Source organism: Emydura macquarii, unplaced genomic scaffold (genome assembly GCF_026122565.2).
Source record: "Emydura macquarii macquarii isolate MOO-44397 ecotype Brisbane River unplaced genomic scaffold, CSIRO-AGI_Emac_v2 contig_3328, whole genome shotgun sequence".
Taxonomy (NCBI): domain Eukaryota; kingdom Metazoa; phylum Chordata; order Testudines; family Chelidae; genus Emydura; species Emydura macquarii.
The window spans coordinates 8,319,084-8,337,027 of record NW_027133465.1 but is presented as its reverse complement, the minus strand read 5'-3'; the positions used below and the strand labels follow the sequence as shown (position 1 = coordinate 8,337,027).

The 17,944-nt window shown below is 42.0% G+C and overlaps 1 protein-coding gene across 4 annotated transcripts in view; it reads left to right on the top strand.

Moving 5' to 3' along the window:
* SLCO2B1 (solute carrier organic anion transporter family member 2B1) overlaps positions 1-17,944 on the top strand; it is an 86,845-nt gene that overhangs the window by 15,154 nt on the left and 53,747 nt on the right. Inside the window, exons 1-2 of one of the 4 annotated variants that reach the window (XM_067533267.1) lie at positions 3,008-3,068; positions 5,334-5,440. In XM_067533267.1, the coding sequence (XP_067389368.1) occupies positions 5,360-5,440 (81 nt within the window). In that variant the 5' untranslated portion in view covers positions 3,008-3,068; positions 5,334-5,359. Of the gene's footprint in view, positions 1-3,007; positions 3,069-5,333; positions 5,441-17,944 lie in introns of those variants that run through there. The other 3 variants (XM_067533266.1, XM_067533264.1, XM_067533265.1) reach the window with 3 other exon arrangements.

Here is a 17,944-nt window from a genome sequence, read left to right as displayed (position 1 = left end):
AAGAGAGCCTAGAACTCCTAACTTCTAGAGTGGTGCTGTATCCTCTGGGCCACAGTGGAAATGAATATGGCCTAACTTCTGTTGACTTTCAAAGTTAAATTAAAGGAAACCACTCCAGTATTTACTGATTTATTATTTTACATCTCTTCCCTTAGTGGCAGCTAGATGCATGAATGAGTCACAATACAGCCTTGAGGGGAGAGGGGGAGGAGGACACATTGCTGGGCTGCAGGGGGGTCAGGTACACCCTTTTGGGAATGCAGGCCTCTGCTGGGAGAGTGGGGCCTGCAGTTTGCTGAGCACTCCAGCCCTGACCCAGCTAAGCAGGCGTGTAGTCCCAGCAAAAGCTGGAGAAAAGGATTTTTTCCCCCCTCCTCTTTTCCTCCTCTCTTCTCCATTATTCCAATTTGGGAGAGGACTGGCCGGACAAACTGTTACCACATTTACCATCTCTTTTTTCCCTCCATCTCTTCTTTGTTCCTTTTCACCTACCAACATGAACTGCAAACTCTAAATCAGCCTCTCTTTCAGGAAGGAATAAATTCTCTCTTCCTCTCATTCCTTAGATGTGCAGATTCACTGAAGAATCCTGACCTGGAAAATGCATTAATTTAAATTGATGCTTTTGTACATCAGGATCTATTTGTAAGGAGAAAGGGTTCAAAACGGAGGACAGTGCTTTTGTACAGCAAGCCCAGCCCAGGGGAGGGGCTGTGATAAATTGGGGGAGAACTGAGGCTTATAAAAATATCTCTGGTGCAGATAACTGGTAGCCTGGCTTGATTTTTGAAGAAGTGAACTAATGAGACTGTGTCTGATGTTTTCATTGCCTGATTGCAACTTTTCCCCCCCTTTTAAATGTGTATGTCTATCTATCTAAGCTCAACTATCTAATTAATTCTTTAAGTTGGTTATTTGTTTTGCCTGGTTTATAAAAATATTTTTTTCCGATTCAGTTTCAGTGGGTATTCTCTTCATTCTTAAAGGGACACCTTGGTTAAAAATAATATTAAAATCCACCCACTAACTTCTTTTTTTTTTATTAATTGTGTCTTAGATTATTTAAACTAACAGAATTCTGAAAATCTAATTTATGTTTCACTATTTACATTATTTGGTTAATTTGACATTTTGATTGCCATGCACTGGCTCACTGATTCAATGTTGATTTGCTAGCACTGCAAGGAAATTTAAAATCCAAATTAAAACACAATACAAGACTATTGTAATGAACACACCAGTGTGTACATGAACCAGAGCCCTTGACTGGATTGAATCAGAATTGCTCAATTGTGTGTCATAGGCCTTATACTGCTAACAGCTAATGTATATACTCCTTTAACTCAAGTGGTAATGGACTTTGCTGGAGGAGGAGGATCTGAGCTCTACTTATGGTGAGGCTATGAAGTTCAGCAAGGCTATAGTGTATAACAAAAGGACAACCATGGCGTCCAAGGCTCCCATGGATTTCTCACAACATTATATACCTGTTTTTCATACTGTAATGAACGTATGTCTAGTAGTGATTAGTTTTATGAAATCTTTCCAAAAAAAAAAAAAAAGAGGTTAGACTAACACAGAGTCTGACTGCTTTCACAGAACATACTAGAGGACCAAGAAGAAATAATTCATAAGGAAGAGCTCCTTGTAATATGTAGATGATGAGAAGCAGTATACTCTGCAAAGTCTTTTATAGAAATTGCTATACAGGCTTAATTTAGCAGTACAGCACTTACACGCTACAGTGCTGAGAGCTACTGAAAATGCTAAAGACTAGTTCTTCTAAATTCTAATACAGAAGACTAGGGAGAATCACTACATTGAGAGCCTAAAGTGCTTAACAATCAGTTCACCAAGAAGCATGCATAGCCCTGCATATTGTACCATAAAAATATTTGTGCTGGACCCTTATTAGTCCCCACATTACACCCATACATTTTGACATCCATCCTGCCCCTGAGCTAAGGGACCATCACACTAACAAATTATGTAGTTGTAATTCATCACTATTTCATCTTCCCAAGGCTAGTAACATTGGATGCTGTAGTGCAGATAAGATCAAGTGTTTATACCACTATATCATTTAACCCTCCAGAGGTCCAAAGAAGCTCTTCTTGGATGTTTTAATTTATTACCGTGGTTACTTTTTAATCCCATACTATGTTTTGGTGCGGCACAACCTGTTCCCTTGGAACAGGACTCAGAGCCGCAACCAAGGCCAGTATTGAACGTGTAGATAGATGTTATGCAGTTCATGTTCTTATATTTATGGCAGCTGTGAAATACCTTTAAGAGCTGTATAAACATCAGTTAAACCAATCTTTGAGTTCACTTGAGATTGTCAAGTTTTACCGTAAACAGTAAAATTGTTCCTTTGATCCAGATTGCATTAGCTGTTCGATTTTCTATCCTCATGGCAAAATAGAATTATACACAAATGAAACAATTTAAAGCATCCCGCTCCCCATTTACCCAGGAGTGTATGGCAGCTAGTCCTCAGAAATATTAAATGATGTCCAGGTATTATGAGTAAAAAGGAATGGTTTATTAGAGGAAATTGATAGAAGAAATGTATAGATTCATAGATTTTAAGGCCAGAAGGGACCATTGTGATCCTCTGGTATGACCTCCTGAATAGCATAGGTTATAGAACTTCCACAGAATAATTCCTAGAGCAGATCTTTTGGAAAAACATCCAATCTTGGTTTAAAAATTGTCAGTGATGGAGAATCCACAATGCCGCTTGGTAAATTGTTCCAATGCTTAATTACTCTCACCATTAAAATATATATTATTTCCAGTCTGTATTTATCTAGCTTCAACTTCCAGCCACTGGATTGTGTTATACCTTTCTCTGCTAGATTGTAGAGGCCATTATTAAATATTTGTTCCCCACATAGGTACTTATAGACTCTAACTAAGTCATCTTCTCTTTGTTTTCTCATCCTGTAATCATTCTTGTGCCTCTTCTCTGAACCCCTCCAATTTATCAACATCCTTCTTGAATTGTGAGCACCAGAACTAGACACAGCATTCCAGCAGTCGTCACACTTGTACCAAATACAGAGGTAAACTCCTATTCAAGATTTCCCTTTTTATGCATCCCAGAATCGCATTAGCTCTTTTGGCCACATTGTTACATGGGGAGCTCATGCTCAGCTAGTTATACACCACGGCCCCCAAATCTTTTTCAGAGTCACCGCTTCCCAGGCTAGAGTCCCCCATCCTGTAAGTATGGCTGACAGTCTTTGTTCCTGAATGTATACGTTTACATTTAGTTGCATTAAAACACATATTGTTTGCTTGCACCAAATGTACAAAGCAATCTAGATTGCTCTAAATCAATGACCAGTCCTCTTCATTATTTACCACTCTCCCAATCTTTGTGTCATCTGCAAATTTTGTCAGTGATGATTTTGTCTTCTTCCATGTCTTGATAAAGATGTTCAATAGTGTAGGGCCAAGAACTGATCCCTGCAGGACCCCATAGATTGACATAATGAGGGGGGATTTGATAACAGCCTTTAACTACCTGAAGGAGATTCCAAGGAGGATGGAGCTAGGCTGTTCTCAGTGGTGGCAAATGACAGAACTAAGAGAAATGGTCTCAAGTTGCAGTGGGGGAGGTCTAGGTTGAATAGTAGGAAAAACTTTTTCACTATGAGGGCAGTGAAGCACTGGAATGGGTTACTTGGGGAGGTGGCGGAATCTCCGTCCTTAGAGGTTTTTAAGGCCCAGCATGACAAAGCTCTGGCTGGGATGATTAGTTGGGGTTGTTCCTCTTTGAGCAGGGGGTTGAACTAGATGACCTCCTGAGGTCCCTTCCAACCCTAATCTTCTATGATTCTGTGATACAAGAGGTTAATATGCCTCTGAACAATACAACTTTCCAAACAGGAAGTCTGGATACTGAAAGCAGAACAAAGAAATCAGTCTTTCTGCACATCATGCAATTTACAGATTTAACCAGAAGGAAAATATGGAACATAGCTCATCAGAGAAGGAAGGCTGTGGTATAATGGGAGACCCTCCAAGGATTCACTTCAGACAAATTGTTTACATTAGTATACAACTTCATTTTGCACAGCATCTCTCTGTCCACACAGAACTTTACAGATTGGAATGCAGTTTCACAGTTAAAATAAAAAACAAAAGCAGAGCGAGACAGAAGTGAAGTATGGAAAGATATTTTCAGGTGAGATTTGAAAATACTACAAAGGAAAATGAGGTGAAGAGGTAGAGGACGAGGCTCTTTCACCAGAAATGATAAGAATGTGTGAAGAGAAGGAGAAGAGCTTGCTTCCATTCACATCTCAGTTAATACAGGACAAGGCATCATCTCCTTTCCATCTGCAGCCGCCTCCGTGGCTAAAGGCGAGCCATCTCCTTCTCCACATCCAGCCTATCAGCTCAAAGGAAAATATCTCTGTAACCATCCCCAGTTAGTTTAGGGGGAGAAGTCTCTGCCTGCACCTCAGCCTGGTCAGGGGAAGGAATCCAATGGCCGTTCATTCACAAGCATCCACCACAATGTGCTTATGGGAAATACTTAATCCTTGGGAAGGGTACATGTACATGACTCCACTACCTGCCCGATGGGAGCACATTTTCCGTGTACACTTATTTCTGGCTTGTCTTAGCTCAGATTTTTGGATTCCATCTTCTCTGATGAGAAACTGAAATAGACTAGTACCTTCCAAAAAAACTTAGCAGCAGATATCTACTGAGTCAGTTTTCCCCAGGTATCATAAAAAAGCACAGAATGATCCTTGTAGCTGGAATACTTTGTGCAATGGGTGAGGTTTTGGGCAGTGTTTGGCCTATACTGGGAAGCTGTTCCAGGGAAGTGAGTGGTAGTGTATTGAAGAAGGCAGAAAACCCTGAGTAGTTGAAAAAAGGGAGCAATCAGGAATGAAACTTGGGTAAACCTGTGAGAGCAATAGAGTTTGTAGAAAGAAATGAGGGCAGAGTTATGAAACTATTACATTATCAGTATAGTTGGGAGCTGGGAACTCCAGAGTTCTGATTCTAGCTCTGTCACTGAGTCAGTGTGTGGCCTGGAACAAGTTACTTGATCTCTTTGTGTTTCGGTTTCCCCAACTCTAAAATGGGCATAATAATTCTTAATCTCTCCCTCAACCTGTTGATTAGTTTCTTACTGTTTTATATCATGCTTTGTAGTTAATAAATATTGTTAATAATAAGTAATGTTGATTTACTATGGCCATGTACCAGTTGTGTCATTATTTACAAAGCTCTACTGGATTTTGCTGTGTTGTGCAAAATTTACCCATTTGCACAGTTAGCAATGTGTTGAATACTTTTTTTTCTAGCAGGCATATGAAGTGTAACTGACAGAATGACAACCACCGTTACAGAGAACAGCTATGAGGATCAATCCAGAAGAATAATCTGCAAAAACCCATTTCTGAATATCAAGGTAAATACTTCAAGTCTGCTATAATCCCCTCAAGGTTACTGGCCAAGAAAAGAAAAGGAAGTGTTCGGTTTTTGCAGAAGCCATCTGTCATTTCTTTTTATTAAAGGATTGTTAAAGCTCAGATAAAGATCTCCCTACTTGCAGAAGTTCAACGAGGCAAAACGTACATTTAATTTAAAAAGCAAACACTGCAAAAATTATGTTATAATACAAGTTTTCTTTACAATCTTTGCAGTATTTAATCTCCTGCTGTTAAACATTCAGCACCCACAATTGGAGCCAGATTTTCAAAAGAAGTTCACTTCCATTTGAGCATCTACCTATGGGCCAGATTTTCATAATTGCCTAGCACCCAACACACTGAGTTCTCCTGAAGATCTAGCCTCTTTTCTTATCATGTCCCAACAAGTGTATACAAAGTATTCTGGGGCATTTTCGTTGTAAAAGAGTGGCCTCGTGTTGAAAAAAGAGGGGAGGGACTCTGGCTTCCGGGCTCTGTCTCCTGCCATCTGAGGAATTGCTGTGCAAGTTTGGGCAAGTCATTTAGATCCCAGTCCTGGAAAGATTTATGCAAGTGCTTAACTGTAAGCACGTAAGTAGTCCCGCTGAACTCAGTGGAACTACTCCTGCACTGAAAAATAAGCATTGGCATAACTCTGCAGGATTCGGGCCTTCCGTCTTGGTGCCTTGGAGCTTTTGACTCTTCATCCATCTCTGAAGTATAACACATTCTGGGGAGCAATGCAGCCCAGTGAGGAGTTGTGCCACCCCTGCCCTGCAACCTTGCACGCCTCACAATGCCAGCTTCCAACCTGGGCCACTCACGAACAGCCAAACAACATGCAGGTCACACCCTGAGTGTCTGTACGTAACTGCAGTCCTAGTCCAGCAACTCTGACCCTGGCAGCCTGCCCACAACACACCAGCTACACACTGGCTTCCAGCAGCCTTGATTAGCACCTGCAGGGTGACCCTAACACACTCCCAGTCCTGAATTTTCCCCCAGAACGGGTGTTCTGTATGTCCAATCCTCTCCTGGACAGTGCAGATGTTATAGTCCATTGCCCCTGTAAGGGGTCAATGTATAACACTTTGCTACTTTAATTGGAATTACCAAACAATTCAGATTAAACGTAACACTGGATTATTTTTGGTTAAAGAATAAAACAAATGAGAGAGATTTTAAGTGAGAACAAGCATAAGGCGTTAACGTCAGAAATGGCTACAAGAGAAATCAAGATAAAATGCCTTCTCACGCTAAATCTTAACAAACTAGACTTAGTTCAAGGCAAAATTCTTACCACTTGTTCCCAGCAACAGGACTGACCAAATTCTCAAGTCAGGATCTGCCCTTAAAATTCAAAGGGCTGGTTCCTTTATCTTCTTAGGTGAAAGAGCGAGTGAGTGAGATAGAGATAGAAAGAGAGACTACCTGGGGTGTTTTTGCCCCCGAACTTTTATAGTCCAGTAACCCTCTGAAGTGGATTCATCAGAGGATTACCCCTTAAAACAAAGTTTAATCAAACATTAAAGAGGGTGATGTGTGAAGGAGCTCCCATGCTCTCTCTTCTCCCGTGCATATGCTGAAATGCAGATTTGCCTTGTCTCCCTCCTGCTGTATCAAGGACCTTGTTTACTACTTATAAGGAAATCAAGGTAAACACACTCTCCCTTGTTTTAGATCTGCTTAACCACTCCTGTCTAATCAGGGCTATGTTGGTTTGAACATGCACTACCAACATCATACAGGGGGATTCACAACTTTACATATAATGTTGCTACATACATTTCACTATGATGTTAGTGACCAATGAATTACTAGTTTTCAAAGGATACCTCACAAGGCATAATTTGTTCAAAGATTAATACAGTAGTGTGTAGGATGTGAATATAGGGGTGCATTCATTCACAAAGTGGTTATAATAATACTTACTATCTGATAGGATCAGAGCTGTGAGGTTTGATTAATTAATATTTGCAAAGTGCTTTGAGATCCATGGACAAACAGTGCTGTATAGCTATAGCATGAGGTTGATCACCTGACACTTTCTTATTAGGTACTTTTACTAAGCTATAAGGTCACATGATCAAGACTTTGTTTTATGCACTGGAGTAAAACAGGTATTGCTCTGGCTAATAATAAGACTTTTCAAAGTGTTCTACAAACATTAATGAATTTTGCCTCACACTGCATGTGAGGGAGGGGAGTACCATTATCCCTGTTTTTCAGATGGAGAAACTGAGGCACGTGACGCACCCACAGTCGCGCAGAGTGTTTATGGGGGAACCAGGAATGTAACACAGTCCAATGAGCTAACCACAAAACCATTGTTCCCATCAATTTTATTTTGTTCTCATGAAAGTGCAAGTGAAAACAAAACAAAGCTAATGTTTTTCTATGATGAGGTGTACAAAGTCACATGCACTGTAACTAATCAGTAATCTCAGAGACACAAACTGCGATAAGGGTGCAAAGGAGGCGTGGCACAAGGCAGCTCTGAAATCAGCTGTTATTCTGGCACAATCAGCAGCTGTACTCCTGAGATGAGAGAGACACAACAATCTGCCGCACAAATATTGCAGGCCAAAGCGTCAGATAACAGACTGTGGGGTTGTGTTTGACTGGTAGGCTCAGGGAATGGGTTTTTGGTTCCTGAGCCTTTCTTTGCTGGGACACGGGTCTGAAGCCAGCCCATGCTGGTGATGGAAAATAATTGTTGTTTAAACATAAGAACAGCCACACTCTGTCAGACCAATGGTCCATCCAGCCCAGTATCTTGTCTTCTGACAGTGGCCAATGCCAGGTCTCAATTCTAGTGGTCTCAATTCAGCTCCTAGCGGATAGATTACAGTAAACCTCCTTGTTGGTAGACTCAGCAGAGAGACCAGTGTTTGATTTGACATGGACACTGAACTCTCTTCTCATCCCTGAAAAGGGGTTCTTCCAGGTCAGAACTGAAGAGCATTGGCATGGCAACATGGGGGAAGTTTGTACTGCTGCAGTCCATGTTCTGCTGCTGCTAACCCAGCACTTTGCCAGCACTAAGCTCACTTCCAAAAGTCTGCGAGAAAATATGAGGAACAGGCGTAAAATGGGCCCTGCTCCATTTCACATCCCCATGGACAGTGTAAACTACCTGCCCAACAGCCTAGACCCCTAAAAAACAATCTTGAAAATAAACCTGGAGTTTGCTTCTAGGAGCTTGGTAAGGCTTTAAAGGCAGTTGCTGCCTCACTTGGCTCTTCGAGATTTTTCTTTTTGAAGAAGCAGCTCTGGATGTGTCAGAAATACCACTGGAAACCTAAACCCCAGGAGACATCATCCGGTGGTTTGTGTGTGGAAATGTCTGGAGCTGCAGCTCACTGTGAGTTTGAATAACATGAAACCGGATGATCTAAGCTGTCATGTGGATTTGTGCATGTGCCGGGGGAGCCAAGACACAAGAATTCATCCCAATGCATGATGAATGCTCTGCAGAGCAGCTTTGTCCCCGGCTTTATGCCGCTTTCATGAAGTTAGGTCACACGCTCGGGTTTTAGAATCAATGTCTCATTTCCTCACATTCTGGGAGGTAATTTTAGAAACAGGACCTGAATGGCCTCACAAGAAAACCAAAGAAGTGCTTAGCATGTTTTGTGTGCCTACAAGAAGCTGAATGTATGGCAAATGTAGTCACATCACTGTAGATTTTCAAGCAACTAAGGCACAAAAAGTAATTGCCAGATGTCAAAATGCCACTCAGGAAGCTAATGCAAGGAGACCAGAAGGACCTGTGACATTGGCCTCCAGAGGAGCCTTGCTGAAAGAGCTTTAACTGGGCAAATTGCAAAGAATGGGGCAGGCAAAGCCCTAAATGCTGGTGGTTTTTCTTCCATAAGATACACCAAGCCAGCAACAAACAGCTTCTGATGACCTCACTGGTCATTCAGTAGACAAAAATACAGTTTCCTTAAAATTATGCAGCCCTTCGATTAGCACCCAGACAGCCAAGCCAAATCTGATGGGGATTGCTGAAAATCTTTATCCATCATATGTAAAAATGTTCTACCAGTCCCAAAGCATCGAACACATTACCTTAACTAAACTAATATTTATTTTTAAAAAAGGGAAAGAGTAGTGGTTAAAAGATCAGTACACACATGAAAATAAAGCTCTCAGGTCAGTTTCAGAGTAGAGATGATAAGTGAGTTGCAAAGTTCTTAAATTGCAAGGTCTCTGAAATTACTCAAACTGCTTGGAGGTCATCAATCCTTGTTTAGCGCTGTTTTGTTAGAAATCCAGGCCAGAGAAATTAAGACTAAATAGTCCATGCACAGAGTTTGTTCAAATTCTCCCAAGAGAATTAGCAGGGTGATTCCAGGCTGGTGCTGGGATCCCAATCTTGTGATCTAAACTTTCCCGGACAAGCTTTGACAGATCTGAGATAAAAAGGAATGGGCCTGAAGCTTCCTTTGTAGTTGAAGCAAGGTGAGCATTTGCAGGTATCTATGTGGGTCTTGATGAAAGTGACGTTTGAGCTTGACTCAATGCATCCCTTCCTCAGACAATAGTCAGCAATAACCATTTAAGCTATCAAGACAGTCCACAGATATTTTCTTGAGTGGAGAATAGTAATGTATATTGTCCTTTGAAGTAAAACCTTCATCTCCTAGCCACACATATAGCGGCATTAGTACAGTTAACAGACAGTTTACATAAAACTTAAAGAGTAATACAGGCAAATGATGTTCTTACACCAAATGTCCATCTAGATGTTAATATTCCCTTTTGACCTTTCAATCAAATAAAACAACAGCGATAGACAGGAAAGCAGTTTATTTACACTACTAACCTCTAACAAGATATATGTAAACAACATCAAATAACTACAAACAATACACTTGCATATCAAAGCTCTAGTCTACTTATAAGGAATGACCCTTACTACCATTGTATTTTCCTATAACATGTCTCTGAAGGTCAGATTTGGGCCATGCAACTTACAAAGTTGCTTAGTTTTTTCTTGCTCAGCGTCACAGGACCTTAAAACATTTAATGGCAAATGGCACAAATTCCTACAATACTGCAAAATAAGGGTTTGATGCAGCTTCCACTGAAGTCCATGGCAAGACTCTGTGACTGCAGGATTTAGCCTTGACTTAACATAGTGAACAATGGGGGACAAATTCTTTTCTAAGTTACAAAAGAGCAACTCCACTGAAGTAGATGGGGTTGCACCAGTATCCAGGAGAGGAGAATTTGACCAGTTAGACTTCGTAGCAGAAAAGCACATCAAGCAAAACACGTAAAAACTACTGACGGAGCTGAAGTTTAGGTTAGCTTTATATCTTTAGCTCTTTTCAAGAATACTGTAATGAAGATAAGGACGACAAATCCAGGAAGGAAATGTGGGAACATGGTGTTGTGGCTAAAGCCTGGGACTGAGCACAGTGAGCCGGTATTTTCAAAAATGGCTATTTATTTTGGGTATCTAACCTTAGTCACTTTATGTGGTTCTGATTTTCTGAGGGTAGGAGGTTGTCACTTTCTGAAAATTAGGCCCCATTAAGGTGTCTCAAGTTGGGCGTCCATAACCACTAGTCCCTTTTGAAAATCTCGGCAAAGAAATCTGGGTTCCTTACTTGGCTCTGCCACAGGGCGCCTCCCTGGGCCGAAGTTTCCCCACCTGCAAAATCCAGGCTGTTGTGAAGATGAATTTATTAATGTGTGTGAAGGGCTTTGAGATCCTCAGAAGAAAGGTGCTGTGGACTTCTAAAGTGTTATTAGCAGTTACTGTGTGTGTCATGGCAGCAATTCACCTGTCTGTAAAAACAAAGTTATGAGTGTAATATAGTCTGCTTGACAGCAAAGACATATGATAATGTGTGTTACACAATAATCAGTGGAAAGAGTTTCTAACAAATAAAGCATGTTATAGGACGTTGGCTGGACCTGGCCAGCTACTATATAAAAAGAACTTGAGGTTGCAGTTATGGCATGAGTTCTTCTGCTCAACTGTTTTCTCCTACTTTATATTCTGAGTCTGAGTGTATGTGTTTTCAGTCACTTACTACCTGCCATCATCCCTAGCTGGAGTCAGACCAGAGCCTGCACATGCATTTGAATTACCCTCAGTGATAACCTGCACCTTACTGTGGTTATAGGGTCAGGTCTTGCACTTCTTGTAAATAGCACATTGTCCTGCCTTGAATCGCTTTGCCTACTGCAGACATATCTGCATGTTGCCCATTTGGCTGGCAGTCTGGAATATGTTTGTATGGGTGCCCGGCCTGAGGTTACATGTGAAAACAACACTAACCCAGCCTGGATTCTGCTGGGGAGAGCTGTAAGGCCCAAGAGTGGCAACCCAGCCCTGCCTGTGCTCTGCTGGGAAGCGTTCTGAGACCCAGACAGGTAGGAGAAGGCGCTAGGGGCCTCTTGCTAAAAATTCTACCGTTATATTGAAGAGTTGGTTGGGGTGATTTACCTGCCTCTGACAGAGCCAAGCCAGCTCTGAATACCACTGAATCCCCCCTCTCAGAGATGAGTGATGCCTGAGGCTCAGAAAAAAATACTTCTGAAAATTAATTTCCCCCCCCTCTGTTATGCACCAGATTGTACCATGCATCAGGTATTTTCAAAAAAATATCTTGAGGGAAGGACACCCTCCTCTGCAAGCACTGCCCCTCTCCCCCCATTTACAGGGCAGACTACATAAGCTGCTCCCTGGGCTATGCTAGCAATATGCTGTGCATGTTTGTTTAGGAGCAAACGAGAAGCACGCCTTGCACAGTGCCCTTGATACTAGTTTGTGCAGTGCTTTGGCCTTGGATATGGTCACGAACAAGCAGTTTTGATTCAATGGGGAAACAAAGAATTTCTCATTCCCTCCTTCCTGCAAACACATACACCTAAAAGTACAAGCTTATCTCGGCGGCTAAGGGAGAAAATTCCCGTGGGAGCCTATTATAACAATATCAGCTGCATATCCAGGAACAGACAGGAAGCATTGTGAGATCGCCTTGCCTACGGCACAGAGTGTAGTCATTGGTATGTGTCTTTTCGGAGCATTCATTAAAAAGGATGCTTCACCTGCGGCCTAAGCTGCCCTGGGCTAACTGCATGCACCACCCTGGCAGGCGAGTGTAACTAGTAAGAAGTTTTCAGCCCACTGAGAGTAAGGAGACCAAAGTTCTTTTCCCAGCTTTACTACTTGCTGATACCTGGCTTTCGGCAAGTTGCTCCATCATATTCTGTGTCTCCATTTCCCCCATGTGTAGAATGGGGATAATAATACCTACCTCCAGAGGTAATGGGAGGCTTATTGGATCTGTGTTTGTAAAGTGCTTTGAGATCCTTAGATGTAAGACTCTGTGTAAATACACATAGTTATATTTATTACTGCATCTGAAGAAGAGAACTGAAGTCTCCTGAAAGCTTATGCCTACAAATATTAAATTTGTTAGTCTTTAAAGTGCCACAGAACTCTCGTTGTTTTTGCTGTATACAGACTAACACGGCTACCCCTCTGGAACTATAGTTATATTAGTATAACATTAACAATCTCATGTAGGGGCCATTCAGAATTTCGACAGCCATTCAAAAGCTTAATGTTGTGAAGAATCATGTGGATAAAATGCTTATGCACCAGTGATTCTCCCTCACATGCACTGGGTTATATAGATCAAAATATGGGGTTGGGATGTCATTCATTTTGGTCAATGGTATATCGATAGGGACCCAGTGGAGAGATTTTCCTTCCTCTGGAGCACTGAGCAGGGACCATCCGTTAGGAGCAAATGGGTGTAACGTACATGATCCAATTCCTGCTGCTACAGAGGAGCAGGCACTGATGAACCTTGATCCTTTCAGTCTGCTGTGAAAAACTGCACTTATACAGTCATGCGTGATCCTGACAAATAGGGACCTGGTTTTCACCTGTAATGAGTGAAAAATGTTTGTTAGCTGTTTATTCCCAGGGAAGGAGCAGGTAGAAAGAATTTTCCCATTGCCCTGGATAGTGACCATAACAATAGACTGCAACAATAAACTACCAGATTGGAATGCCTTGCTTATGCTAAATGGACTCCACAGCTTTCTCTTTTTGTTAACCCATAATATACTTGAAAGAACATCCATGGGGGAAATGACCACTCCATTATAGCAAGCCGTTCCTTGGAGCTGCTGGAGAAGGCTGCAGATTCTATTCTATGTGGGTTCTTATGCCGCTCACTTCATCCTAGTACTTGAGCATCTGCCACCAGCCTGCATTAAGTGATGAGATGGTCGTGGGAGGTTAATTCTCTCTCTCAACCTCTCCCTGGAGGATAATCATGTTCACTGTTCTGTTCTGTTCTGTTGTGGTTTTCTTTAAATATATACATCTGAAATGGAAAAGCCCAAGGACCATCTTGTCTGTGTCCCTGCCACAGGGCCCCTATTAAATTTAAGAATTAAAAAATCTCTTTTTCTTCCTTCCCAGAAAGAGTCCAGATGCTGGTCCAGATTCCCTAGGGGCACACTGCACCTCCCTGTGCCAGCCTGATCTAGTGTGTTCCAGGGAATGGGAGAATCCCTCAGCTAATGGAGGGCAGGCAGCTGTTTCCACTGGGAGTGGGCAGCTTTAATCTCCACAGTGTGGCATAGGAACATTAAATCGTCATATCCCCTGATTGTGCCCTCTCCCTTATAAGTACTACCAGAGTGAGGGCTGTGTGGGCGCGGGGACAAAGGATGTCAGCGCTGGGCCACACTCCTGGGGGGCTGGGAGTTGGGCCCAGGCTTTGGACATGAATTGTTCTCCGCGGGACCCCTGACTTGGGCTAAAAAGGCCATGTACTACACAAGCAATCATCATGCGCTGATCACAGCAACTTTCCAGCCTTGAAGTTAGTGACAGAGGGAACAAATCAGGGCAACTTTCTAGCAGTGTCTCGAGGAGGGCAGACCCACCCGATAGGTGCCATGGTAACAAGGTCATAATATGAGTAGGCTATGTTCCTCCTTCCAGTTCTCTTCCCACCATCTGGACAAAGAATGCAGTAAGAAGAGTGTTATCTCTTCTTTCCCAGGCCTCTCCCCCTGGTTCTTCCCTTGTTGCTAATTTGTTAGATTCATAGCAAAAAGGCGTATGCCACGCAAGTTCCGTGGTAAATGACAAACAGGGGTGGTATAATTATATGCCTCCCATAGCCATTAATATTCATTTTATAACCAAATTGGGGTTTTATGGGGCGCTGTAGAAGTGTGTGTGTTTACATATTATTTTAGATTAAAAGTTGTAAATTAGTGAATTCGTGGCTCACTTTGTTGGACATGTGTGACAAAGGGGAACGAGTGAATTAGAAGCTGTAACCGAATAAATGCTCCTTATCACTCCACCCAGCTCAATCTCTTTCCTCAACCAACCATGCAACAGGCTGCACCGGCTTGCTGGGGTTCCCTAATTTAAGGAAGATTGAGGCTTTCTTGTGCTGCTGTATTCTGTATTTCTGTTGCCAGGGTTTCTGCCCCAAGACTCAGACCATTGCAATGAATGGCCCAATGTCTTTGGGTCTTTGAATTGTTCTTCCAGTAAATCCCTTCAGACCATTATTCATTTTTCTTGTTATTTCAATGATTTCCTTTTTTCTGTTGAGCTATTTCTGGCTTTAAGTTGCCTGTGACTCAATGTGGTGCAGGCTGACTGATCGTAGAGAGGACCTATCATCTTCCTGCTCTGGGATATGATGTCTTACTAAAAGAAACACATACCACAGTATACAAATAATACAATCATTAAAACCCCCATATAATTTCCTCCTGGAGCAGGGAAGAGAAAAACAAAGAACCACAGATGATGGATGCTAGTCGCATTGCTTAATGCACTTCTGGAGAGCACTCAGATACTAAGGTGATGAGGGCTGTATAAGAACCTCACTAGAATGTGTATAAACAGATGGCCATGTTGAGCTCTGAGGCAAGTAGAAACCATGATATCCTTGTTCTGATTCAGGTGTTTGGTCTGGATTAATGCAAATTAGTAAATCACATTTTACTGAACTAGAAGAAAACATACTTTTAAATTGATGCTCTCAAGTGCCATAAGCCTCACATTTCTAATACCTGAAAACTGTTGTAATCGCATAGGAAATGTCAACTTGGGTCAAAAAAAAAAACTAGTAGCGCCTTCAAAATCCATTGTTATGTCATTACGAAATTTTGAAACAAACAAACAAAAAAGCTCCTGCTTCTGTAGGAGCTACAATATATGCTGATCTGTTACTCAGTGATAAGAGAAGAAACCCACAAGGTACTATTAGATGGCAAGTGGAAATGCTATGTTAATTTCAAACTCCAAGGTTAGTGGAGCACTATGATCCATGTCTGACATATAGGTAGGAATAAGACTGAAAATATAGTATCTCTTGCTGTCAATCTTCTATGAAGATATTACAAATGAAAGAGAATAGGTCAATATTCCAGTGCAATAATTATATTATATTATATTATATTATAATAGTTATATTGGGATGGCTATTGAAAAAATCTTCCCTTAACTTTAGAAACAGGTAGGTGTGTGTGAAAGAGAGATTTGGAGGTCTAGGGGCCAAATGTATTAACCTTTTCTCTTTACAGATGGAAGGCGAGTTACTTCGTGGTTAGAACAATGGGGTCTGGGCAGTTGGACTTCTAGATTCTTTTCTGGACATTGACTCATTGAACAGCTGATAAAATGGGTGCAATATACTTACATTCTGGTATTGTTAGGCTTATCAGTGTTTATGAAGTCCTTTGAGACTGTTGGAGGAAGTGTGCTATAGAAGGGAAAGTTTAATTTTTCAAATTCTGGTTTAGATCACAAGTGAGTAAAGGTAAATACCTAAATGAAAATAGAAATAGTAGTAGTGTGGTGTTACACACAGTTGAGGATGTGACAAATCCTGGACTTGGACTGGATGGATACACAAATCCACATTGACATTGGAGGATTTAGAATCGCTCCTGTAATGTTCTGAAATGAATACAGGTAACAGATAGCTACGGGCCCCTCTGTCCACTCTGCTGAGCCCTGGGATTAGATAGTGAGTCATCAAAAGCAGTCAGGCTTTAGCTGGGGGTGGAGGTGGGGGGAGGGGGGTAGCTCTTTTGACTTTGCTGGGTTTCTTAACAATCATTTTGTTCCAAACAAAGTGTGGGCCATTTCCTCTGTGTGTGACTCTAAACAGCCAAAGCCAATTGGAAAGTGGGCAAAGCCACAACCTGTCAAGGCATCACATTTTCTGGCTTCTCAATGTCAGCTATGAGAGAGCAAAGGGTCCTCAGGAAGCACGATGGCTGTCCTGTCATGGGGATGTATAATCTTTCTCCTGCAGTTTGTCCGGTCTGTCTGCTTAAGAATGTGTTCATTTTTTTTACTTCTCTGGGGAAGAACATCTCTCAGGGACCACATGACAGAAGCGAATAAGGCTCCTTATCATCACCTCTATTGCTTTTCCTGTTGTGTAGGGATCCCTGAGAGCAGAGCTCTTCAACTGGGAGAGTTGCAACTCCATCCTTCCCCAGGCATGGACCTGGTAACACACACTTTGAACATGTGTGGAGCTTCAGCATGAAATAGAGGGAGACAGATTCCGACCTCAGCAGCACCAGGGCAGCCCTTTTGAAGGCATTGCTCTACCTATAAACATCACCTGATTGATGGTCCTGTGGTCACTAATCAGTGTCCCTGTAGTGATTTAAGATATGGAGAGGGTGGCGGTGCAGTGAGGGGGAGTAGCTATGAGGCAGCTAGGCTTTAACAAGGCCTTTGAGAAGTGGGAAAGATCCACAGATATTTGATAAAATGAATCCTTCGCATCCCAGTGCCTGTATCAGCAGAAATCAACAGATTTAGTTAGGGTTGGTCCTGCTTTGAGCAGGGAGTTGGACTAGATACCTCCTAAGGTCCCTTCCAATCATCTTCTATGATTCTATGAGTCATCTATGATTCTATGAATTCAGGAGGGGAGGGAAGAAGTAGGATTATATAAGGTTTTCCCCCACTGGGCCTAGAAACAAGGTATTTATTAATTTTAGATGCAGGTTTGTTGTTCCAGTGCTATAACAGCATGTCAGGTTTTTATTAACATCTCAGGCAACTGGATGGCTGCAGGTCATGGAAAGTAGAAATGGCTATGGAGTGTCCATTTCTTGACCACTAGTTCAAATCCAGTGCAGGTTGGTAGTGTCCCCTATGAAATGAGTTTGATTGTCTAAGCCCAGTTGCTAGTGGACAGATGTCACTAGCACAGATGGCAGCAACTGGCAACCTAGCAGAGAAGGATTTAAGGGACCTGGTGTCGGAACTGCTCTCTGAATCCCAGAGATAATGCCTCCAGGTCAGGATCAAGGTACAGTATCTGGGTAGAGTGGGAGAAGTTTCTACCTGTTCTGGGGATAACTCCAGTCTCTGGGAATTGTTGATTTGGCATCTCTCACCAGCAATATCCAGACTCAATAACAGTAGTGATTGCTCCCTCATGTTCAATGAGCACCGCACTTCT